This window comes from Nelumbo lutea, chromosome 6 (genome assembly GCF_056320005.1).
Source record: "Nelumbo lutea isolate HS-2025 chromosome 6, American lotus-T2T, whole genome shotgun sequence".
In the NCBI taxonomy this organism is placed as follows: Eukaryota; Viridiplantae; Streptophyta; class Magnoliopsida; order Proteales; family Nelumbonaceae; genus Nelumbo; species Nelumbo lutea.
The window spans coordinates 26,118,047-26,137,182 of record NC_142689.1 but is presented as its reverse complement, the minus strand read 5'-3'; the positions used below and the strand labels follow the sequence as shown (position 1 = coordinate 26,137,182).

General features: G+C 37.3%; 1 protein-coding gene across 4 annotated transcripts; it reads left to right on the top strand.

The window, feature by feature from the left end:
- The first annotated feature begins 1,465 nt into the window (after positions 1–1,465).
- LOC148848063 (protein NETWORKED 1D-like) lies at positions 1,466–18,685 on the top strand. 4 transcript variants are annotated; one of them, XM_088952444.1, is made up of 6 exons: positions 1,554–1,696; positions 1,851–2,052; positions 2,618–2,911; positions 10,176–10,286; positions 11,601–15,868; positions 17,261–18,685. In XM_088952444.1, exons 3-6 carry the CDS (start codon positions 2,809–2,811, stop codon positions 18,479–18,481), a joined length of 5,703 nt encoding a protein of 1,900 aa, XP_088808570.1. In that variant the 5' UTR covers positions 1,554–1,696; positions 1,851–2,052; positions 2,618–2,808; the 3' UTR covers positions 18,482–18,685. The 4 variants fall into 4 exon arrangements, with proteins under 4 accessions (XP_088808573.1, XP_088808570.1, XP_088808572.1 ...); XM_088952445.1 differs by lacking the exon at positions 1,554–1,696 and having other exon boundaries at positions 1,914–2,052; positions 2,618–2,632; positions 2,755–2,911; XM_088952447.1 differs by lacking the exon at positions 10,176–10,286 and having other exon boundaries at positions 1,466–1,696.
- The last annotated feature ends 451 nt before the right edge of the window (positions 18,686–19,136 follow it).

Sequence of the window (19,136 nt, the reverse complement as noted above, 5' to 3'; positions counted from 1 at the left end):
CATTGTTAGTAGCAAATTTATTTATTATTTTCATAATATCATCACTAATATCTCAATTGGAATGCTAGAAATAGGGGTGGCAATTTTTCTGCCAATTTGCTAACCCACCCAATCCACCCCGTATCTAATCCACCTAACCCGTCCATTTATTTGGCAGGTTATGTGATTAACCCATCACCCAATCCGCCCATTTAAATGGGTTGGGTTGTGGATAACTATTGGGTTAATCATTACAAACGTAAGTATTAATTTTTTATCTTTTTTTTTAATTTTTTTCATTTGAATTAAATAATTTATAATTAATGCATTAATTTTCTAATAATTATTGAATAAATTTAGTTTTGTCTTAAATCAACACACTTCACCAATATAAATCCAAATCAATTTGGCCTGAGTCCGAACTAGTTAAATGCGGTCTAACTCAATCCAACATATACTGATACAGGTCGACCCGAATCCGAAATAGACCTCGGGCAGGATGATTTGATATCACTTGCTTTGCCTAGTTTGGGTTATTCAGTCCAACCAGTATTCACACAGCCTGACCCGACCCGATACAAGCCGATTTGGGTTGACTCGAATTCGAAATGGTTCCAAATGGGATGATTCGGTGTTTGCATGCTTTGCCCCAGTCTGGACCGTTTGGCCTGACAACATCCACACAACCCAAACTGAAACCGGACTGACCCGATCCAAAATTAAACGATTCAACCACCATTGATGTGATTAGCTCAAATATAATCTAATTAGATAGTTCAAGTTGGTCTGACCGATTTGAACCAAAGTGGTTCGATCAAACCTAAAATCCGAACATAGTCAAATGGCTCCGCCACTTGTGAAAAAAAACATGCATGTAATGAAATTTGAACCTTCATCACTTATATAAATAGTAAGTACTATTACCACCAAACTATGACCAACTTATTTGTTAAGAAAGAATTAGTTTATTTTTTATGTCCATAAATATAAGATTAATGGGTTTGGATGAATTTGATTGAATTAAAGCGGGTTTAGGTTGAACTCAACCCATTTAATTTTATATAACTGGATCATTAATAGATTAGCGGATAGCTCAACCCAAACCAAACCCAACCCAATACGCACAATTGCCACCGGTCGCCAGAACCGAAAATGGTTGACTTGGTCAAACTGATCCTTTCACGTTTTTTTAGTTTTGTTTGACAGAATATCAAACGGTCGAAGAGGACCTTAGTAATTTAAGTAATTTGTCAGTTGTTTGGTAATTTAAGTAATTTGGTTTATCTATCAGAAAGGAGAAAACAAGTGCAACTACTCCCAGTCAACCGCCCGAGAAAGAACAATGTCGAGATTCTAAGCTAAGGCTAGTTTCGTAATTTTGTTGTTTAGTTCCAAGAAACAGTCGCTGACACATAAACAGAGCAGCGACAAAAAGCCAGCGAACCCCGAAAAGCACAAGTAGAATTTGTTTGTGCTTGAGCAAAGTGGGATTAGTGATCACAAATGCGATTATAGTCCATGAACACAGCTTGAGGTGTTAATATAAACTTTGTTTTCATTAATTAACAGAGCCAAAATCTGGAAAAATAATCCAGGAACCACGTGTTTTGGAGGGCACGAGATTCGAACCTGACCGGATTAAGCGACACCCATAGTTTCAGTCCGACGGTTTATGGATTTTTTTTGTATAATCCGGCGGTTTATATATGGTTCTTAGGTAAGCACGTTCATTCTGAGAAAAATAGAAAGAGTTTCAGCATTTGTCTCCTTTTTTTTCTCTGTTCTTTGGTTATGTATAAATAAGCAAATCTTCTTCCTTTAACACTTCGCTCTCCTTCCTGTTCCCTGTTTTCCTTTACTCTTTTTGACAGAGTTCGACAGTCTACAAACGGTCACCAGACACAGAATATAAAGCAAAGCAAAACAGAGAGTGAGAGATAGAGAGACGGAGAGTGAGAGAGGGAGGGAGAGAACACAGGAATCTGGCGAAATGGGGTAAGTGGAGAAAAAGCAGCTGAGGATCTTTTTAACACAGCTGCTGATCAAAGCAGCATTGCCTGTTTTGATTTTCTGGTAAGCTATTGATCTTGTTAGTGGCAGAAAGAGCATGTTTTCCATGTTCTTTTACTTAAAACCAGTTCTTCAACCTCTTCTTTTGTGTTTTTGGATTGATGGGGCTCCAAACAGTACGCTTACTATTTCTGGGTTCATGCTTCTTGAGTCATTTGTGCTGGTTTTCTGATGTAGGCATTGTTTTATCAGCTAGTTATAATGTGTAGAAGGTTTGGATTTTTGGGTGCTCCGAATTTTACTGGACATTGAGTGATCATGTTAGATGAAAGAGTAATTTGCGTGTTGGTTCCTGGTTTTTGCCTGAATCAAGTAATTCTGAGTTATTGCAGATTCAGGAAGTTTGTTAATTAAGTTACTGGCACATTATAGCTTTTCTGGGTTCTTTAATCTCAAGGTCCCCTAGAGACTGACCCGTTGTGTAGTTTGCATGCTTAAAATGAAATTCCTGATCTCCCGCCATTTTGACATGATCTCGAGTAGCTAGTTTCATCTGTATTATTGGTACTACAGTCTACAGCTGATTTGTCTATAACTCATCCTTTTCTTTATCACTCTTCTTTTGCAGATTTCCTCTGTTTAGGTACAAGGAGTAAAGTTCAAAGCTTCAAGCTATTTTTTCATTATCAAGTCGGGTATATTTAGACTTAATTAAGCATAACTCTGGCTTGGATTCATATTCCCGGTTTTTTTTACTGGTACAAGGATCAGGCTCATGTGAGATCAGAAGAGTTAGTACTGGTGGTGTTGGCAGGAGTCATGGCAACCCTTTTACATGCCGAGTCCAGACGACTGTATTCTTGGTGGTGGGATAGTCATATAAGCCCAAAGAATTCAAAATGGCTTCAAGAAAATCTAACAGGTGTGTTGCTTGTTTCCCTTGTCAGTTTTTGCTTCAAGGTTGAACTTGGATTCGGTACATGCATTGCTTCTCTGTTTCAAAGAAAATGAAATTCATTCTCGTCCAATCTTCTACATACAATTTTCTTTTAGATCAAAACCTACCGTATTTTCTTTGTTAAGTTGTGTAGTATGTAAATATACTAGAGAAATAGTTTGAAAGGAAGTAGCAGAGGCAAGAAAATAAGAAGAATATTGAGGGATGGGATTAAATGAGAATAAAGAAATTTGCACTTCTGTTCAGTTTATGCGTGGGGTTACAAAAGGAATGATGGAAAAGGACTGTTATGCCATTCACAAGTTAAAACCATACAAGATATAAATAGCCTAAACTAAAAGGACAAAAAGTGGCCTCAAGAAGAAAAGAAAAAAATATGCAGGCTTATTTTCTACAGAAGTTAATGTGTTGTACAGAAAACAGGAGATAGTGAGTGTATCACTATCAAGTATCAGCCACAGAAACGTGTTACGGTGGTGCTTCAACAACATTGTCTACACCATGATTTTTCAGAAATGGTGAAAAATGCTGGTTGTATCCAGGGCTGTAATTGGGTTGGATTTGGATCTGATCCAACTACATCTAATTATCCAAATCTGAAGCATAATGTTGATTATAAACTTATAATGCATATGGGATAAATCTATATAAATATAAAATTGATTATAAACTCAATTATCCAAAAAATGTTGATTATAAACTTTATATAATTCTTGGAGTCCAATTATGATACCAGAGAAGCATAATGTCTAAAAAAATTTATAATCAATCAACTGGAATCATAAAAATGGCAATCAATCAGCTGTTATTCATCAATGGAGGGGGTTGTTTGGTCAAAGTTATTCCGGTATCATACTTTTCTGACATAATAAATATTGCCTCGTTATTGTATATAAAATTTAATAATAAAATCCAAGGTTCAACGTATCAATACTTTCAATGTGCAAAATTCTTCTTTTTATTATTTTTGGTTCTGACATTTTGTTAATGCATATGTCACATCAACTTACAACATTTAAAACTAATAAAATCAAACATCTCTTAATGTGGACTATGGAGTACTGGTGACCTGAAAAAAACATGTGTTGTATACGGTATGATATGTATTGATACATTTTTATTTACACAAGTTCCTAACATTATTTCTAAATAAAGATCAAAATATCGCAATATATATCATTTCATATCGTATGAAACCAAGGTTTTTAAAATCGAATTGTACAATGAATCGGTTAGGGTCCGGTTTTCAGGTCAAATGGTCTAACCATTTGAACCGAATGGATGGCCCATTCTGATAAAAAATAAAAAATATTTAAAAAAAATAAAAAAAAATGACTAAGACCATTGGACGATTCGAATAATTCAACCACCCGGATCAGAGATTTGCTGACCAAATCAACGATTTTTGATGAATAATAATTCTGGGGTAAAACGAAATCGGTCACCTGACTAGTTCCAGTTTTTTCAATCCGACCGTCCAATCTGATCTGGTTTTGAAAACCATATATGAAACGCATCACATATGTAAACACCATTTAAAGAGATTTGGGGGGAGGGTGGCGGGGGTTCTAGGTCTAATAATTAGAATCTAGCCTTGAAACTTTATCTTTGAAAGAATAAAATGGTATCATAGCTTAGAAATGTGCAAAACCCCCTTTTTGCATTTCTCACATACCAATACTTTGAACCTTATTCCAAACCGGATTAAATTGAAATGTGTGCCAATATGGGTTTTTGTTGTGAATTGTGATAGTTTATCCACTAATCTTTGGAGTGGATGGGACTCATCATTTACTCCTAATAGTTAATGTGGTTTCTCTTTTGTTGGCTCCTTGATGTTGATAGATGCGTAAACTTTCTCTTACTTCATTTTCTTTCTTAGTATTTCATTGTCTGGCAATAGTAGAAGAAAGGTGCAATTTGTGTATTTATGTTGCCATTAACACTTAAAATGGTTAATTATAATAATTTCTAATGTCTTACGTGATTCACCCTGCTAGCTAGATGTCCATCCATTAACTCATTTTTGTCAAATACTTTCTCTTTTACTTAATTGTAGGAAATGCTGAACTTGTATCACATTTGCAAGGTTTTTTCTTATGATATACATTACAAAAGAAAGAAGAGGAAATGAGAAATGCATGCTAATGGCTTCTTAGAACAAATTTGATTGCTTTGACTCTGAGCTCACTTGAATTAGGAGATTGTTTGAGAATTAACGTTTTCCATTTCCTTTTGTATATTATCAATGCCAGAGTTTTCTCAGACATGCCTCAACTAAGCCCTGTTCCAATTATATGGTCTGACACTATGACTACATGAATCCCGTTCCGCCATTTCACTACTTAAATCCATGTCCTTTTGGTCTGCCCCTAACTCTTCTAGACCCTTTTAACTAATGATTTCTTCTCATTCTAACTATAAATGGTCTTCTCTATAATCAAACCATCTCAGCCTATTTTTCCTCATTTTATATGACCCATTCGAGTTCACATCTGAGCCTCACAAGGGGGGCACCCCACCATACCTTATAGTACATCCCAACCTTGTATTGGGAACATCTCCCGAAGATATCTCATCATTTCCATACTTGTCATTGAGAGATGTTCCCAATACAAGGTGGGGATATGCTGTGGGGCACCCCTTTGTTGGGCGCAGTTTTGAACTCCACCCATTCAAATCACTCTCAAGCAATGTTTTAAAAACCAACCTGGAACTAGAACCGCTTTGACCACCAGTTTCCGGGTCAGTGGTCCAACCATCTGGTCTGAACAGATGGTTTGTTGCAATTTAATAAATAATAAAAATTTAATTAAAATAAAAACAGTCAAAATCGCTGTTTGGGTCAAACGGGTTGACAGTTTGACCACCTGGATCAGCAGGTCACTGATTAAGTCAATGGGTTTTGGCAAAGGAATGGGTTAAGTGTGAGATGGAACTAGTTGCCTGAATGGTTTTCGGGATGAACGGTTTGACCATCTGAGTCGATGAAAACCATGCTCCCAAGTTCCTATGAATAGGTTCATTTCTGATCCCAGCTTTTCTTGTTTTTCCACTCATCCATCTCAAGTTTCATCTCTCAAGTTCCTCTCATTCATCGTCTTTTCGGCATGTTTCTTAGGATACATATATACTTTCATAAATTTCTAAAGTTATTTCTTTTCCAAGATGTACACACTTGGACCATGAATTTCTCTCTCAAAATGTTTCTTTTTTACAATGTGAGTGCAAATTCTAATCCATGCTTCTATCAATTAAAAATGGAGTTTAAAAGGGGATGGTTATTGCTTAGGTATAGCCATCTCCATATAGTTGGGAAAACACACCTCACAAGGTAAAGCAACAGCAAGGAAAAATGCATCTAAAATTTCTTAGCACCCTCCTTTGGCTCATGGGCTACACAAATGGCCCCCACCCCAAATCCCAAATCCCAAATCTTCGCTACAACCAACCAGAGACGTTGCCAACGAGCCCACTGATGCCTTCAGTTTTGATAGCCCTAAATCAGTTACTTTGTCTCATCATTTATCAACAAGTACAACTATAGCTGATTGGTAGTGTTTGATTTCTTTTTCATACAGCACCTTCTTCTTCCCCTTTAATCTTTCATAATTCCATTTTTCTTCCATGATTGACAGATAAACAAATTGCACCATTTCATTAAACATTAGGGTTATCGTCTGGATCTTAGCATGAGCATTGATTTGATACTTAAGAGAAGACCTGGTTTAGGTTCTTCTGCAAACAGGAATCTATTTGTTCATAATGAGAACTTATAGAAATAACAATTTTACTTGAATGATCCATCAAAAAAATAAAAGAAATTTTACTTGTATGCTCCATCACATTCTGTGCATGAGGTTATGCTACGTTATATCAACTTCAAATGGTTAAAAGGGTATTCACCAAGCAGCATACTTGGTGAATACAAAGCGAAGTATGCGCTTCATCAAACTAAAAGCACAGTTAAAGACAGTGCACAAGAAATCTAAAGTAACGATTACCTAAGATGGCCTATTGTTGGTTACTTAGAGCAGCGTTCTGCTGATATCACTAAGGTTGCTAGCTCAAGTCCTTGTTTTGGTCAGGTTAGGTCTTCTCAACAAAGTATAATGTAACATGCACTAAAATAGCAGAAATATAAATGTGATAAAAGGGGCTAAAATAGCAGAGGGTGGATGAAAGGCTCAGTTTAGAAGGAATACAAATACAAATACGCAGAGTATAAAATCTTATATTTTGTATATATTTACACTGTACATATTTGTATTTGTACTCCTTCCAAACTGAGCCAAAAAGAATTATATGGAAGTGATTCAAATGCCCATACTTTAATGAAGAATATAACACATTGAACAGAACGGAATGAAGAAATAAGATTCATGCAGCTAACTCCATATAATCGGGACAGGGCTTAGATGATGATGATGGTTTAGCAAAAGTTATAGAGTAGCAAATGCCAAATGCTAAGTCGATAGTAAAACACACATGTCATGGTCATAATAATGGTGCATACATTTAATGCACTTTATGTGTTGGTCCAAAAGAACTCTTCAAATTGCAGAAGTTGAACTTGCTGGTTAGTACCCTATTATGTGGCTTAAAGCATCATAGATGTGCTTCTTCACTGTGCTTTGGTAGATTTTGTGTGTTTTTGACAATACTGTATGGTTATTAAGTTCTCAAATATCTCTTTCAACAAGTTTACCGACCGGGTATATATTGTTGAGCTCAATAAAAGGATCTTTGTGTGCATCAAAATTGTTTATTTATTGTTAAATGCAATCAGAGATATGACACGAAGATGGTTTGACAACACTCTTAAAGACCAACTCATCTAATATTATACTAGAGGAAAACCCTCATATCAGAGGGCTTCTACTTAAGACAAGTCGTTACCTATTTTCTCAAGAAGAGTGTTGAGAGTATGGTTTTTTCCACCCTAAGAAAAAAAATGTGGAAATAGTCAACTCCACTCTAAAATATATACATATATATTAGACTAGGGGTAATCATTTCATCCCAGTCCAATCTACATATATTTAAATATATGTATTTCCTATATAATGTATACATGTGTAAATGCTATTTTATGCTAGTAAGTGTGTACATGACAATTCTAGATGATGATAATGATATTAATAATGCATCCAAAATTTTCTATAAATTTTATGCATTTTCATACAAATCTGATTACATAAACACCTCATCCAAATATGCGATAATTGGATCAAGTTGTAAAGTTTCAAGTATCATTGATAGGCCTACTTGCTTTTCTAGACTCTTCTTTTGTAATGTTTTATCTTTTTGGTTTAGCTTTTTTTATTCATTTATAAAAAAATATAAGATTTAAATAGAGAGAATTGAATGAAGTGAAAATTAGTAGTTCAATTTATAATTTAAACCTCACAATTAAATAGTGGATAAATTAAAAAATGAGTATTTTAGTCAAAAAAAAATTCCACAATCTTATTCATATTTTTAATAGTATTGTAGATATAGAATTATAGATGTGCTCAATTTTTCTATATTTTTTTTGTGTAAAAATAATTTTGATATGTCACACTTACTTTTTGTTTAATATGATAAATATATGATATTGTACATGCGCCTAAATGGTCTTTTTTTTTGCAAAATTTATGTATTTTTTATTTTTTTATTTTATTAATTTTTATTATTTATTTATGACATTAAATGTTAACACGTTTGACCCAAAAGTTGAATTATTGATCTTTTCCAAAGTAACATAATTTAATTTTTGGTCAGCTTTAAATTATGTATTTCATTTTCATTAACAATAAAAATAATTCTTTTTTATTACACTTATTTTTTTTTCATTTGATTAATAAAAATACCATAAATGTACCTATTTTTTCTACATTTTTTTATAATTTCTATATTTATTTTTATTTTAAAAAATTGATTACCTAGCTATGACTTCATATAGGTTAATCAATTTGAATTGTATGCTTGAATTGCTTAGCCACCATTTGGATAAATAATGGTTTTGTTTTAGTCAGTTTCAAAATATATGGGTTTATAACATTTATTAGTGAAAAATAACTTAAATATAAGATTTAATAAGAGAAGATGGGAGTTAATAACTTAAGTATTAGACTTAATGAGAGGGGAAAAAATGATGCGGAAAGTAATAATTGAAGTTACATTTTCAACCCTTACAAATTAGAAATGGACTAAATACACAAATATGGGATTTTAGTAGTCATAAAGCTGGCATTAAAACTATAATAAATGACTTTTATACCCTTTCTAAAAAAATAATAAATAAAATGTAATTTTAGTCCAAAAAAACTTTAACTCTGCATGATAGGGTAGAATCAGGCTGGGCTTGCAAGTGTTTCAGGCCTAGAACCCAATCTAGTCCAAGCCCAAGTCTAAGCTAAAGCCCTTATCATAGGTGAAAAGCCTAGCCCATGATCAACCCTACTTTAGACATGTGACTACCTGTTAAAAAAATAAACAATTATCCACTTCAAAATTCAAATGATGTGAGACTTATATTAACCTTTCTAAATGAGTCATAAAGGCCTTCAATGGTGTGAGTCCCATTTTTTCAAATGAAATAGGTAGGGGTGGCCACGAGCCGAGCTCTTCATGAGTTACTCAAGCTCGGCTTAGCTTGGTTTCAATCGAGTTCGAGCCCAATTTATAGGCTTGTTTATTGATTGAGCCAAACTCGAATAACTATATATATAATTATAGAAAATAGTATATATAATATTTTTATTTCAATCGAGTTCGAGCCTTGTACTACCTTGGCGAGCCAAGTTCGAACCTTATACTATTCGGCTCAGCTCATATCCACCCTTAGAATTAAGTAATTAATTACAATTAAACCTGATTTAATTTTTTGAATTAAATAAGAAACCCAAATCGGATTAATCTCAAACAAAATAAATAATAGGCGTATATAATTGCCCCATACCAAGTACATGGTGTCATTAATTAGTAAGGGGAATAATAATTAACCATTGATACTACCAAGGGATAGGGGCCATTACTTGGTGGTGTAATGATAAAATCTCGGGCAGGCAAGGAGAACCATGTTGGAGTTTGAGTGAAAAAAAGGGCAAGGTAAGGACTATATCCAGTCTATTCAATGGCCTTTTCTATAAACCAAGGGATGCAGACAAGTATTTCTAGACAAGAAAGGAACTTGATGAAAGAGATGCAGATTCATAATCTAAGAATAAGAAATAAAATGCAGGTTCACTTGGCAAGAGTGGGATATTTATGGACAAACTTCATTTCGGAGAGTGGTTTTTCTATTATAAATTTTCTTGTCTTCCCTCGAGGATATCGATTAGCCAGAATTCGGGTATGATCTTTTCCTTTCCTATTTCCTTTTAATAAATTGTCCATATTACTTCATAGGGAGAGACGAAGTAAACAAGCACTATCATTTGTACTGCAGTTGATGAAATACATTCTTTCAAAACAGTAACAGGGAAACATTTTTAGGGATCGGCTTGTTATTTGGATGCTAGTTTTTTTTAATGCTTTCTTATACTACCTACCTGAAAGGCTGAAAAGAATAAATCACCATTTGCTGATCTTCTCCGTAGTTTTGATAAAATACTATTTCTTTTCGGTTGTTTGTCTTTACGAATCATTTCTTTACTGAAAACAAAGCATGAGGCACACATTTTTATTTATAGAAATGCTAGGCTAGAAGGGGTGCTTGGCACAATTGGTATGCATCTTTGTCATTCTTTCTTATAAGATTAATTCTAGACCAACGTTTTTAAAACCGAGTCGGACAATTAACCGGTCAGGGGTCCAGTTCCTGGATCGAATAGTCCAATCATTCAAATAGAATGGATGGCCCGTTCTGACAAAAAAAAAAAAAAAACTGACCAAACCATTTAACGGTTCGACCACCCGGGTCAGTGGTTTGCTGACCAAATCAACGGTTTTAGGGGAAATAATGGTTCTGGGGTAAAACAGGACCGATTACCTGACCAGTTCCAAGTTTTTCCAGTCCAACCGTCCGGTCTGATCGACCATATGGTGATCCTAATTTTGTCATACGCACGGAGCACATGTTGATTGGTATATGCTGTTAAGTTATGGGACAGCCCATGTATTTGAATGTGGCTCAGAACTCATAAGTTACTTGAATTGGAGCTTTAACCATCTTCTCCACCTTACCCTTTTGAAAATTTTCCACACTTAGGTTAATAGCTACAAGTAAATGGGTCTAGAACTTTGGATATGCATGTCATCTTGGATCGCTTGATCGTAATGATGAAATTCAGGAGATAGTCTATTGATGTGAAAAGTAGAATGTTCCCATGTGCATGCCTGGGGAACTCAATGCAGTGTGTATCATTCAGAGTGCCTGTTACACAATGTCTCATTATGCTGGACATTACATATTCCTGTAAAGGTGTCTGAAGGCATTGTTTGGCTTCATTTTATATGATGCATAAATGCATTGCATCTTCCTGCAAAGGGACCTGAAGACATGTTTTATACGTTGTGAATCTGCAATAATGTAACTTCTGATCGTGTTAGCTTATGTTTTGTCTGGTTGGTATCTAACTAACTGCTAAGGTAGTTATGTGATTGGTTGGTGCTGTATATTTTGTTTGAACAAATCTGATTGATGATGTTTGTTTTATTTCAACAGACATGGATTCCAAGGTCAAAGCAATGATCAAACTCATTGAAGAAGATGCAGATTCCTTTGCAAGGAGGGCAGAGATGTACTACAAGAAACGCCCAGAGCTTATGCAACTGGTTGAAGAGTTTTACCGAGCATACCGTGCTTTAGCAGAAAGATATAATCATGCGACAGGGGTGCTCCACCATGCTCATAAGACCATGGCAGAAGCATTCCCCAACCAAGTTCCCTTCATGCTGGCTGATGATTCACCTGCAGGCTCTTCCACCACTGTGACTGAGCCTCACACACCTGAGATGCCACATCCAATACGTGCATTGCTTGATCCTGATGATTTGCAGAAGGATTCTTTGGGGCTCTCGTCGTCCCATTTCCATGCCATAAATAGGAATGGTGCTTGTTCTGAAGAATCTGATTCTGTAACCAGCAAAAAGGGGTTGAAACAGCTCAATGAGATGTTTGGACCGGATGAAGTGGCAAAACACCAAGCAAAGTTTTCTGAAGGAAGAGCAAGAAGGGGCCTAAACTTTCATGAGGTTGAAGAACAAGAAGTCAGTCTGCAAGACAGGGTGTTTCAGTTGTCAACTGAGAACCAGGCCATGTTTGAGTCTGAACAAGCAAGTAAAGCTGAAACTGAGGTTCAAACACTCAAGGGAGTCCTTGCAAAACTAGAAAGTGAAAAGGAAGCTGACCTTCTTCAATACCAACAGAGTTTGGAGAGGTTATCTATTTTGGAGAATGAAGTCTCTCGTGCAAAAGATGATGCCACAGGATTCCATGAACGAGCTTGTAAAGCAGAAACTGAAGTTCAAACCCTGAAGCAAGCTCTTGATAAATTAGCTGCTGAAAAGGAAGCTTGTGTTGTTCAGAATCAACAGTGTCTGGAGAAGATATCTAGTCTTCAGACCAAAATCTCTTATGCAGAAGAGGAATCCAGAATATTTCATGAACGGACAAGTAAAGCCGAAATTGAAGCTCAAATCCTTAAAGAAGCCTTTACTAGATTAGAAGCTGAAAAGGAATTAACTTTAATTCAATACAAGGAATCCTTGGACACAATATCTAACTTAGAGATCAAAATTTCTCATGCAGAGGAGGACGCCATAAAGCTTATTCATCAAGCTAATAAAACTGAAACTGAAGTTCAATCACTAAAGCAAGATCTTGCCAAATTAGATCTGGAGAAGGAAGCTGCTACTCTACAGTACCAGCAGTGCTTGGAGAAAATATCTAATCTGGAGGCTGAACTCTCTCATTCACAAGAGGAGGCCAGGAAGCTTAACAATGAGGTAGAGATGAAGGTCAAAAAATTAAACAGCATAGAAGAACAATGTATTCTGTTGAAGAGAGAAAAGCAAGCTTTACAGATGGAAGTGGACAATTTGGTGAAAAAAGTCAGGAACCAGAATCAAGAACTTCTGGAGAAGCATGAGAAGTTGGAGAGACTCCAGACTTGCATTCAAGAAGAGCACTTGCATTTCCTCCAGGCTGAAGACACACTCCATACTCTGCAGAATTTACATGCTGAGTTTCAGGAAGAACAGAAAGCTTTGACATCAGATCTCCAAAATATGATTCGGATGTTGAAAGCCATGGAGTTCCAGAAGCAGGGATTGGAAGACAAAATCAAACAAGTTAGGGAGGAAAACACAAACCTGAAGGAACAGAACTTATCCTCTGCTGTCTCAGTAAAGAACCTGCAGGATGAGAATTTTAGCTTGAAGGAGACAAAAACAAAACTTGAAGTGGAGGTTGATCTCTGCTTGGACCAAAAAAATGTTCTTCAGAAAGAGATTTACTGTCTTAAAGAGGAAATAAAAGACTTGAACAGGAGGTACCAAGTTATAATGGAGCAAGTGATTTCGGTGGGTTTGAATCCAGAGCACATTGGATCATTTGTTAAGGACTTGCTGGGTGAGAATGCAAAGCTGAAAGAAATCTGCCAGAAGGACAAAGATGAGAAAGCGACTCTTCTGGAAAAAATGGAAGGCATGGAAAATCTTTTGGAGAAGAATGCCCTTCTAGAAAATTCCCTGGCAGGTTTGAATGCCGAGTTGGAAGGACTAAGAGAGAAAGTCAAGGTATTAGAAGAAGCATCCTGCTTGCTTGAGGGAGAAAATTCCTCTCTTTCTGTTGAGAAGACCAGCCTGGTTACCCAAGTAGATATTATGGTGGAGAGCATGAAGAAGCTTGCAGAGAATAATGCCTTAATTGAGAGTTCCTTTTCTGATGCAAATATCGAACTTGAAGGCTTGAAGGCAAAAGCAAAGAGCTTAGAGGAATCCTGCCGATCTCTTGACAGTGAGAAGTCCATCCTTCTTACTGAAAGAGATGCTTTGAATTCTCAGTTGGAAATTATTCAGCTAAGATTGAAGGACCTGGAGGAAAGACATGCAGAATTAGAAGAAAAATACTTGGCTCTGGAAGAGGAGAAAGACAGCACACTTTGTGAAGTGGAAGAGTTACAGTTCTCCTTGGATATAGAAAAACAAGAACGTGCAAGCTTTACCCAATCCAGTGAGACCAGGTTGGCTGCTCTGGAAAGACAGATCTTTCTCCTACAAGAAGAAGGCCAGAGGAGGAAGAAGGAATTTGAAGAAGAAGAAGAGGAAAAATCCATGGAGGCTCAAGTTGAGATCTTCATCTTGCAGAGGTTTATTACAGATATGGAAGAAAAATATTTCTCTCTGTTAATTGAGTGTCAGAAGTATTTCGAGAAATCCAAGTTTTCAGATAATCTGATTTCTGAATTGGAGCACAAAAATCTCAAGCTTCAGGTAGAATCAAGATTCTTGTTTGACCAAACCCAGAAGCTCAGAACAGGGATTCATCAGGTCTTGAAGTCACTTGAAATTGATTTGGATGATACGTGTCAAGATATTATCAAAGAGGAGCACATGAATCTGAAGCATGTTCTAGGAAGAATTAGAAGCATGAGAAGTACTCTTCTGCAAACTGAGGATGAGAAGCTACAGATTCTACTTGAAAAATCAGTTCTGGTAACTCTGCTAGGGCAACTGATATCAGATGTAGCAGATCTTGGCTCAGAAAAGACTGTCCTTGAACAGGATTTCAAAATCAAATCAGAGGAGCTACTGATGCTGCAAAATAAGAAACATGAGCTCCTGGAGATAATTGGAGAGTTGAAACTGGAGGTGAAGGCAAAGAAGCACCAGGAGGTATCCTTGAAAGCTGAGATTGAGAGTCTACAGGCAAAGCTTTCAGATTTGCATGACTCTTACCATGGATCACATAAAGAAAATTACAAGTTGCTTGAAGGAAACAGCTCTTTGAGGAAGGAGTTGTCAGAGTTGAAGGACAAGATGTGCATGCTAGAAGAGGAAAACAATGCTATCCTCTATGAAGCAATGGCTTTGGGTAATCTCTCTTTGATTTTTGAGACTTTTGGCACTGAGAGAAGTGTGGAATTAAAAGGGCTTAGTGAAGATCTGGACTGTCTTACTGGGGTTAACAATGGCCTAGAGAAGGAAGTTAGAGAAATGGCAGAGAAGTTGGTAATTGCTCAAAAAGAAAATTTCTTTCTCAAAGAATCAGTTGAGAAGTTGGAGACTGAGCTGAGCAGAGTCAAGAATATGACTGACAAGTTAAGTCATCAAATTGCAACTGGAAAAGATCTGCTCTGTCAGAAAGAAATGGAGCTTTTAGATGCAGAACAGAATGTCACATTTATGCAGAGCAAGAATGTAGAGTTACATAGGGATATTGAGGCTCTGAAGAAGGAAAAGGATGAGGGAAAGGTGATAATGGGAGAGCAACATAAGCTTATTCTTGAGCTATCTACAGATAACATCCATCAGAACAAGGAGATAGTGTGCCTTCGTGAAGCAAATCAGAAGCTTGAATTTGATCTGGGTAAATTACATGGAGAAGTAATAGCACTCAGGAGCAGAGAAGAATGTATGCGTCACGACCTGCAAGAGAGAAGAAATGAGATTGAATTCCAGGAAGCTGAGGCCACAGCATTCTATGATGGCCTGCTGATTTCCAGTATCCATGAAGCTCTTTTTAAAGATAAGGTTCTAGAGCTTATTGCAGCATGTGAGGCCCTTGAAAGTGAAAGTTCTTCTAAAAGTATGGAGATTGAACTGCTGAAAGAAAGAATTGGTGTCTCGGAAAGGCAAAATGGAAGACTGACAGCTGAGTTGGCTGCATATTTTCCTGTCATGCTTTCTCTGAGAGATACTATAGCTTCTCTTGAAGAGCATGCCATTTTTTGGAAAAAAACCTTTATATCAGATAGTCAGGAACCAAAGGTATGTTTCTCACAGAATGGTAATAAACTTTATCTCATGTTTAGACATTCAGTCAGTTCAAACCATGGCTAGCTGAGTCAACTTAATCTGGTGTGAGATTAATATGGTCTCTTTTAAGCTTGAAAGATGTATATCGTTTAGAAAAACTTGATTTGACTCTCTCTCTCTCTCTCTCTCTCTCTCTCTCTCTCTCTCTCTCTCGGAAAACAGATTACACAAACCCGGGGAGGGGGCTCTTTCTGGTCTCAATTAATTGATTAGAGTCTCGGTTGAATCATTGCATGATCTGCGAAAAGTCCAAAAGCAATGCTGAGTCTGAAGTAAGAAAGCATTTATTTTAAGCCATCTAAGTACTTGCCTGACTGGCAAGTGCATCTGTCTAGGTTTCCATATTGAGTTGAGTTCTACAATGGACTGGAAACTACCAGGCTAGTCAAGGCATTTTCTAGCCACTGACTTCCACTTAAGCGCACACACACACAGGCACTCATGTGGACACAGACATGAAAATAATTTGAATACACCACTAGGAAAGGTAAATACCATGCAAAACCATATCCAGGAAGGGACAAACCACAATATGGCTCTTTCCAATTATTAGATGTTATATACACATGGCATGCTTGCATTAGCATACTATGCATTAAAGAAATAAAGGGAAAATCCACCTGTCTGACTGTCTGTCTTCACATGTTGTATTATATAGATAAAATTAATTGTCACCTGAACATTTGCCTCTTCTGTTTGGAACCTGTGTGATTTAGGCATTTCATGGTACCTTTTTTAGTTGGCTGCATGGAATGTTCTGGACAATAGTTTCTTCACTGAACATGTCATGTATTTAGAGAAAGAAAAAAGAGGAACCATATTTTGTATGTAGTAGATTGAATATGTTACTTAAGCATCGCCCATTACATTAGGACTTACTGCAATTTTGGTAACATCGGCCTTCAACCACATTGGAAATTCATTCACATGCCGATAGCTGTTCTTATATACATTCCTGAACATTATTAATTAGCAATTCCATGTTGTTTTAATGTTGAGGGTGGGCCTTGGTGCAATGGTTGGGTTGCTCCATTGGGACATGGGTTACTAGGGTGTTCCAATGTTGGAAACAGCCTCTGTATGTGCAAGGGTAAGGTTGTGTACATCTGTCCCTCCCCAGACCCCTCATTGAGGGAGCCCTGGGCACTGGGCTGCCTTTTTTTATCTTGTTTAGATGTTCCTATCACATGGTTAAAACTCATTGGAGGCTAGAAATTAGTTGTATGCCTTAACTTCAGGTGGCCAAATGAGATGTTTCCAACTTCTTCAGAGTTTCTATGTAGATATTGTATGTGGTTCATTTTACTTACCCCCATGGCTTACATTGTATACACAATTTTCCAGGATGCTGAACTCACAACTCAGATTCATGAAACGGGCCATCAAGAGCCAAGTGAAGATCAAAGTGCTGCTGTACCAGATGGAGTTTCAGACTTGCAAGAGCTGCAGTTTAAGGTTAAAGCAATTGAAAAGGCCGTAATAGAAATGGAAAGGCTTGTATTGATGGAAAGCTCAAGCAGCAAAATTAAACTAAAGGCAGAAATCAAAGAGTGTGAGGAACTAAAATCAGAAAGCAGTGACCTCCGAGAAAATTATCGAACAGGAGAAGGCATTGTGATGCGACCACAAAATGGAAGCATGGATGAGGGCAACGATGTTGTCAAGTTTCAGAAAACCCAACCTGAAATATCAAAATTTAAGGATGGACTAATAATGAAAGATATTCAACTTGATCAGACTTCTGACTGTTCGTCCTATGATCTTGGAGGTGGTCCACATGGGGCAAGCAGGAGAGGAATTGGTGAGACAGATGACGAGATGCTCGAGTTATGGGAAACTGCTGAAATGGACTGTAGCCTCGAGCCAGCAGTCAAAAGCACATCCAAGCTGATGTCTTGTATGGAGGGTGGCACAGAGTACCATCAGGCAGAGTCAGCAGAAGAGCAGAGGAGGGAGTATTTGCAAGCTGAAAAGGAGTTGGGTGTTGACAAGCTAGAGGTAGCCAAGAAAATAGCACAGCCACGGCAACAAGGAAACAAGAAGAAAATCCTGGCTAGACTTGCTTCAGATGCCCAAAAGTTAACGAATCTACAGATAACAGTGCAAGAAATGAAAAAGAAGGCAGAGCCATCCAGGAAGAACAAGGATGCAAAGGTTACCGAGTACGACACCGTGAAAGAAGAGCTGCAAGGTATTGATGAGTCCATCAGACGGTTGGTCGAGATCAATGGAAAATTGACGAAGAATGCGGAGGAGAGCCTTTCATCCTTGGAGGGGAAAGCTGCGCCAGAGTTGGAAGAGAAGGCGAAGATACGGAGGAGGAGAATCACGGAGCAGGCACGACGAGGGTCTGAAAAGATTAGTCGATTGCAGTTGGAGTTGCAGAGGATCCACTTTCTTCTGTTGAAACTTGACGAGGAGAAGGAGATAAAGGGAAAAAGTAGACACAGTGACAGAAGAGTGAGAGTTCTGTTGAGGGATTATCTGTATGGTGGTGGAGGACAAGGACAGGGTGGCCACGGGCAAAAGACTCCATTTTGTGCATGTGTTAGGACTAAGGGATGATAAGGGAATTAAGTCTAATCTCTGACTGAATATTTTATACCTCCTAGAGAGAGCCCATGGCATGAGCCATCTTTAGTGTAGAGAAATTGTATATGCCAGCCTGATCTTTCAAATCAAAAGCGGCTTTTTCATATGGCATGAATTTCAGAGAGGACAGTGGACACAATCGCATCAAAGTCATTAACATCTCGATTTTTTGTGTTCTTTCTTCTTCTTTTAGAAGTTCGAACAGGAATTTAGGTTATTTGGTCTTGTCATCAATACTTCATATGTTCCCTTCGTTGGTGATATGGGAGGTCTCCAGGTTCTGGCCTCCATGTCCATGCCCCAGATGAGCTGGCTACATGATCTGCTGCCCTATATGCACTTCTGTATACCGAGTTTTGTTCAGTTCGCCGTTCACAACAGCAGATATGGGCTTGCTTACAGCTTTCCATAGCACTATCTATAATCAGTGCCATGTTGTCTCCCTTCATGTGAATTTTGGTCCGTGTGTTTTGAACGGTCCATTTTAATGACCATACAACCCAAAGCCAAGCCTCCACTTAAATCCTTAACACCCTCCTAAATGCCCAAGCCAAGCGAATGACAAGTGAGGGTAAAACAGTATTTACACTTAGGTACTCACATCGTGTTTCCCTGGACCCAAGATTAG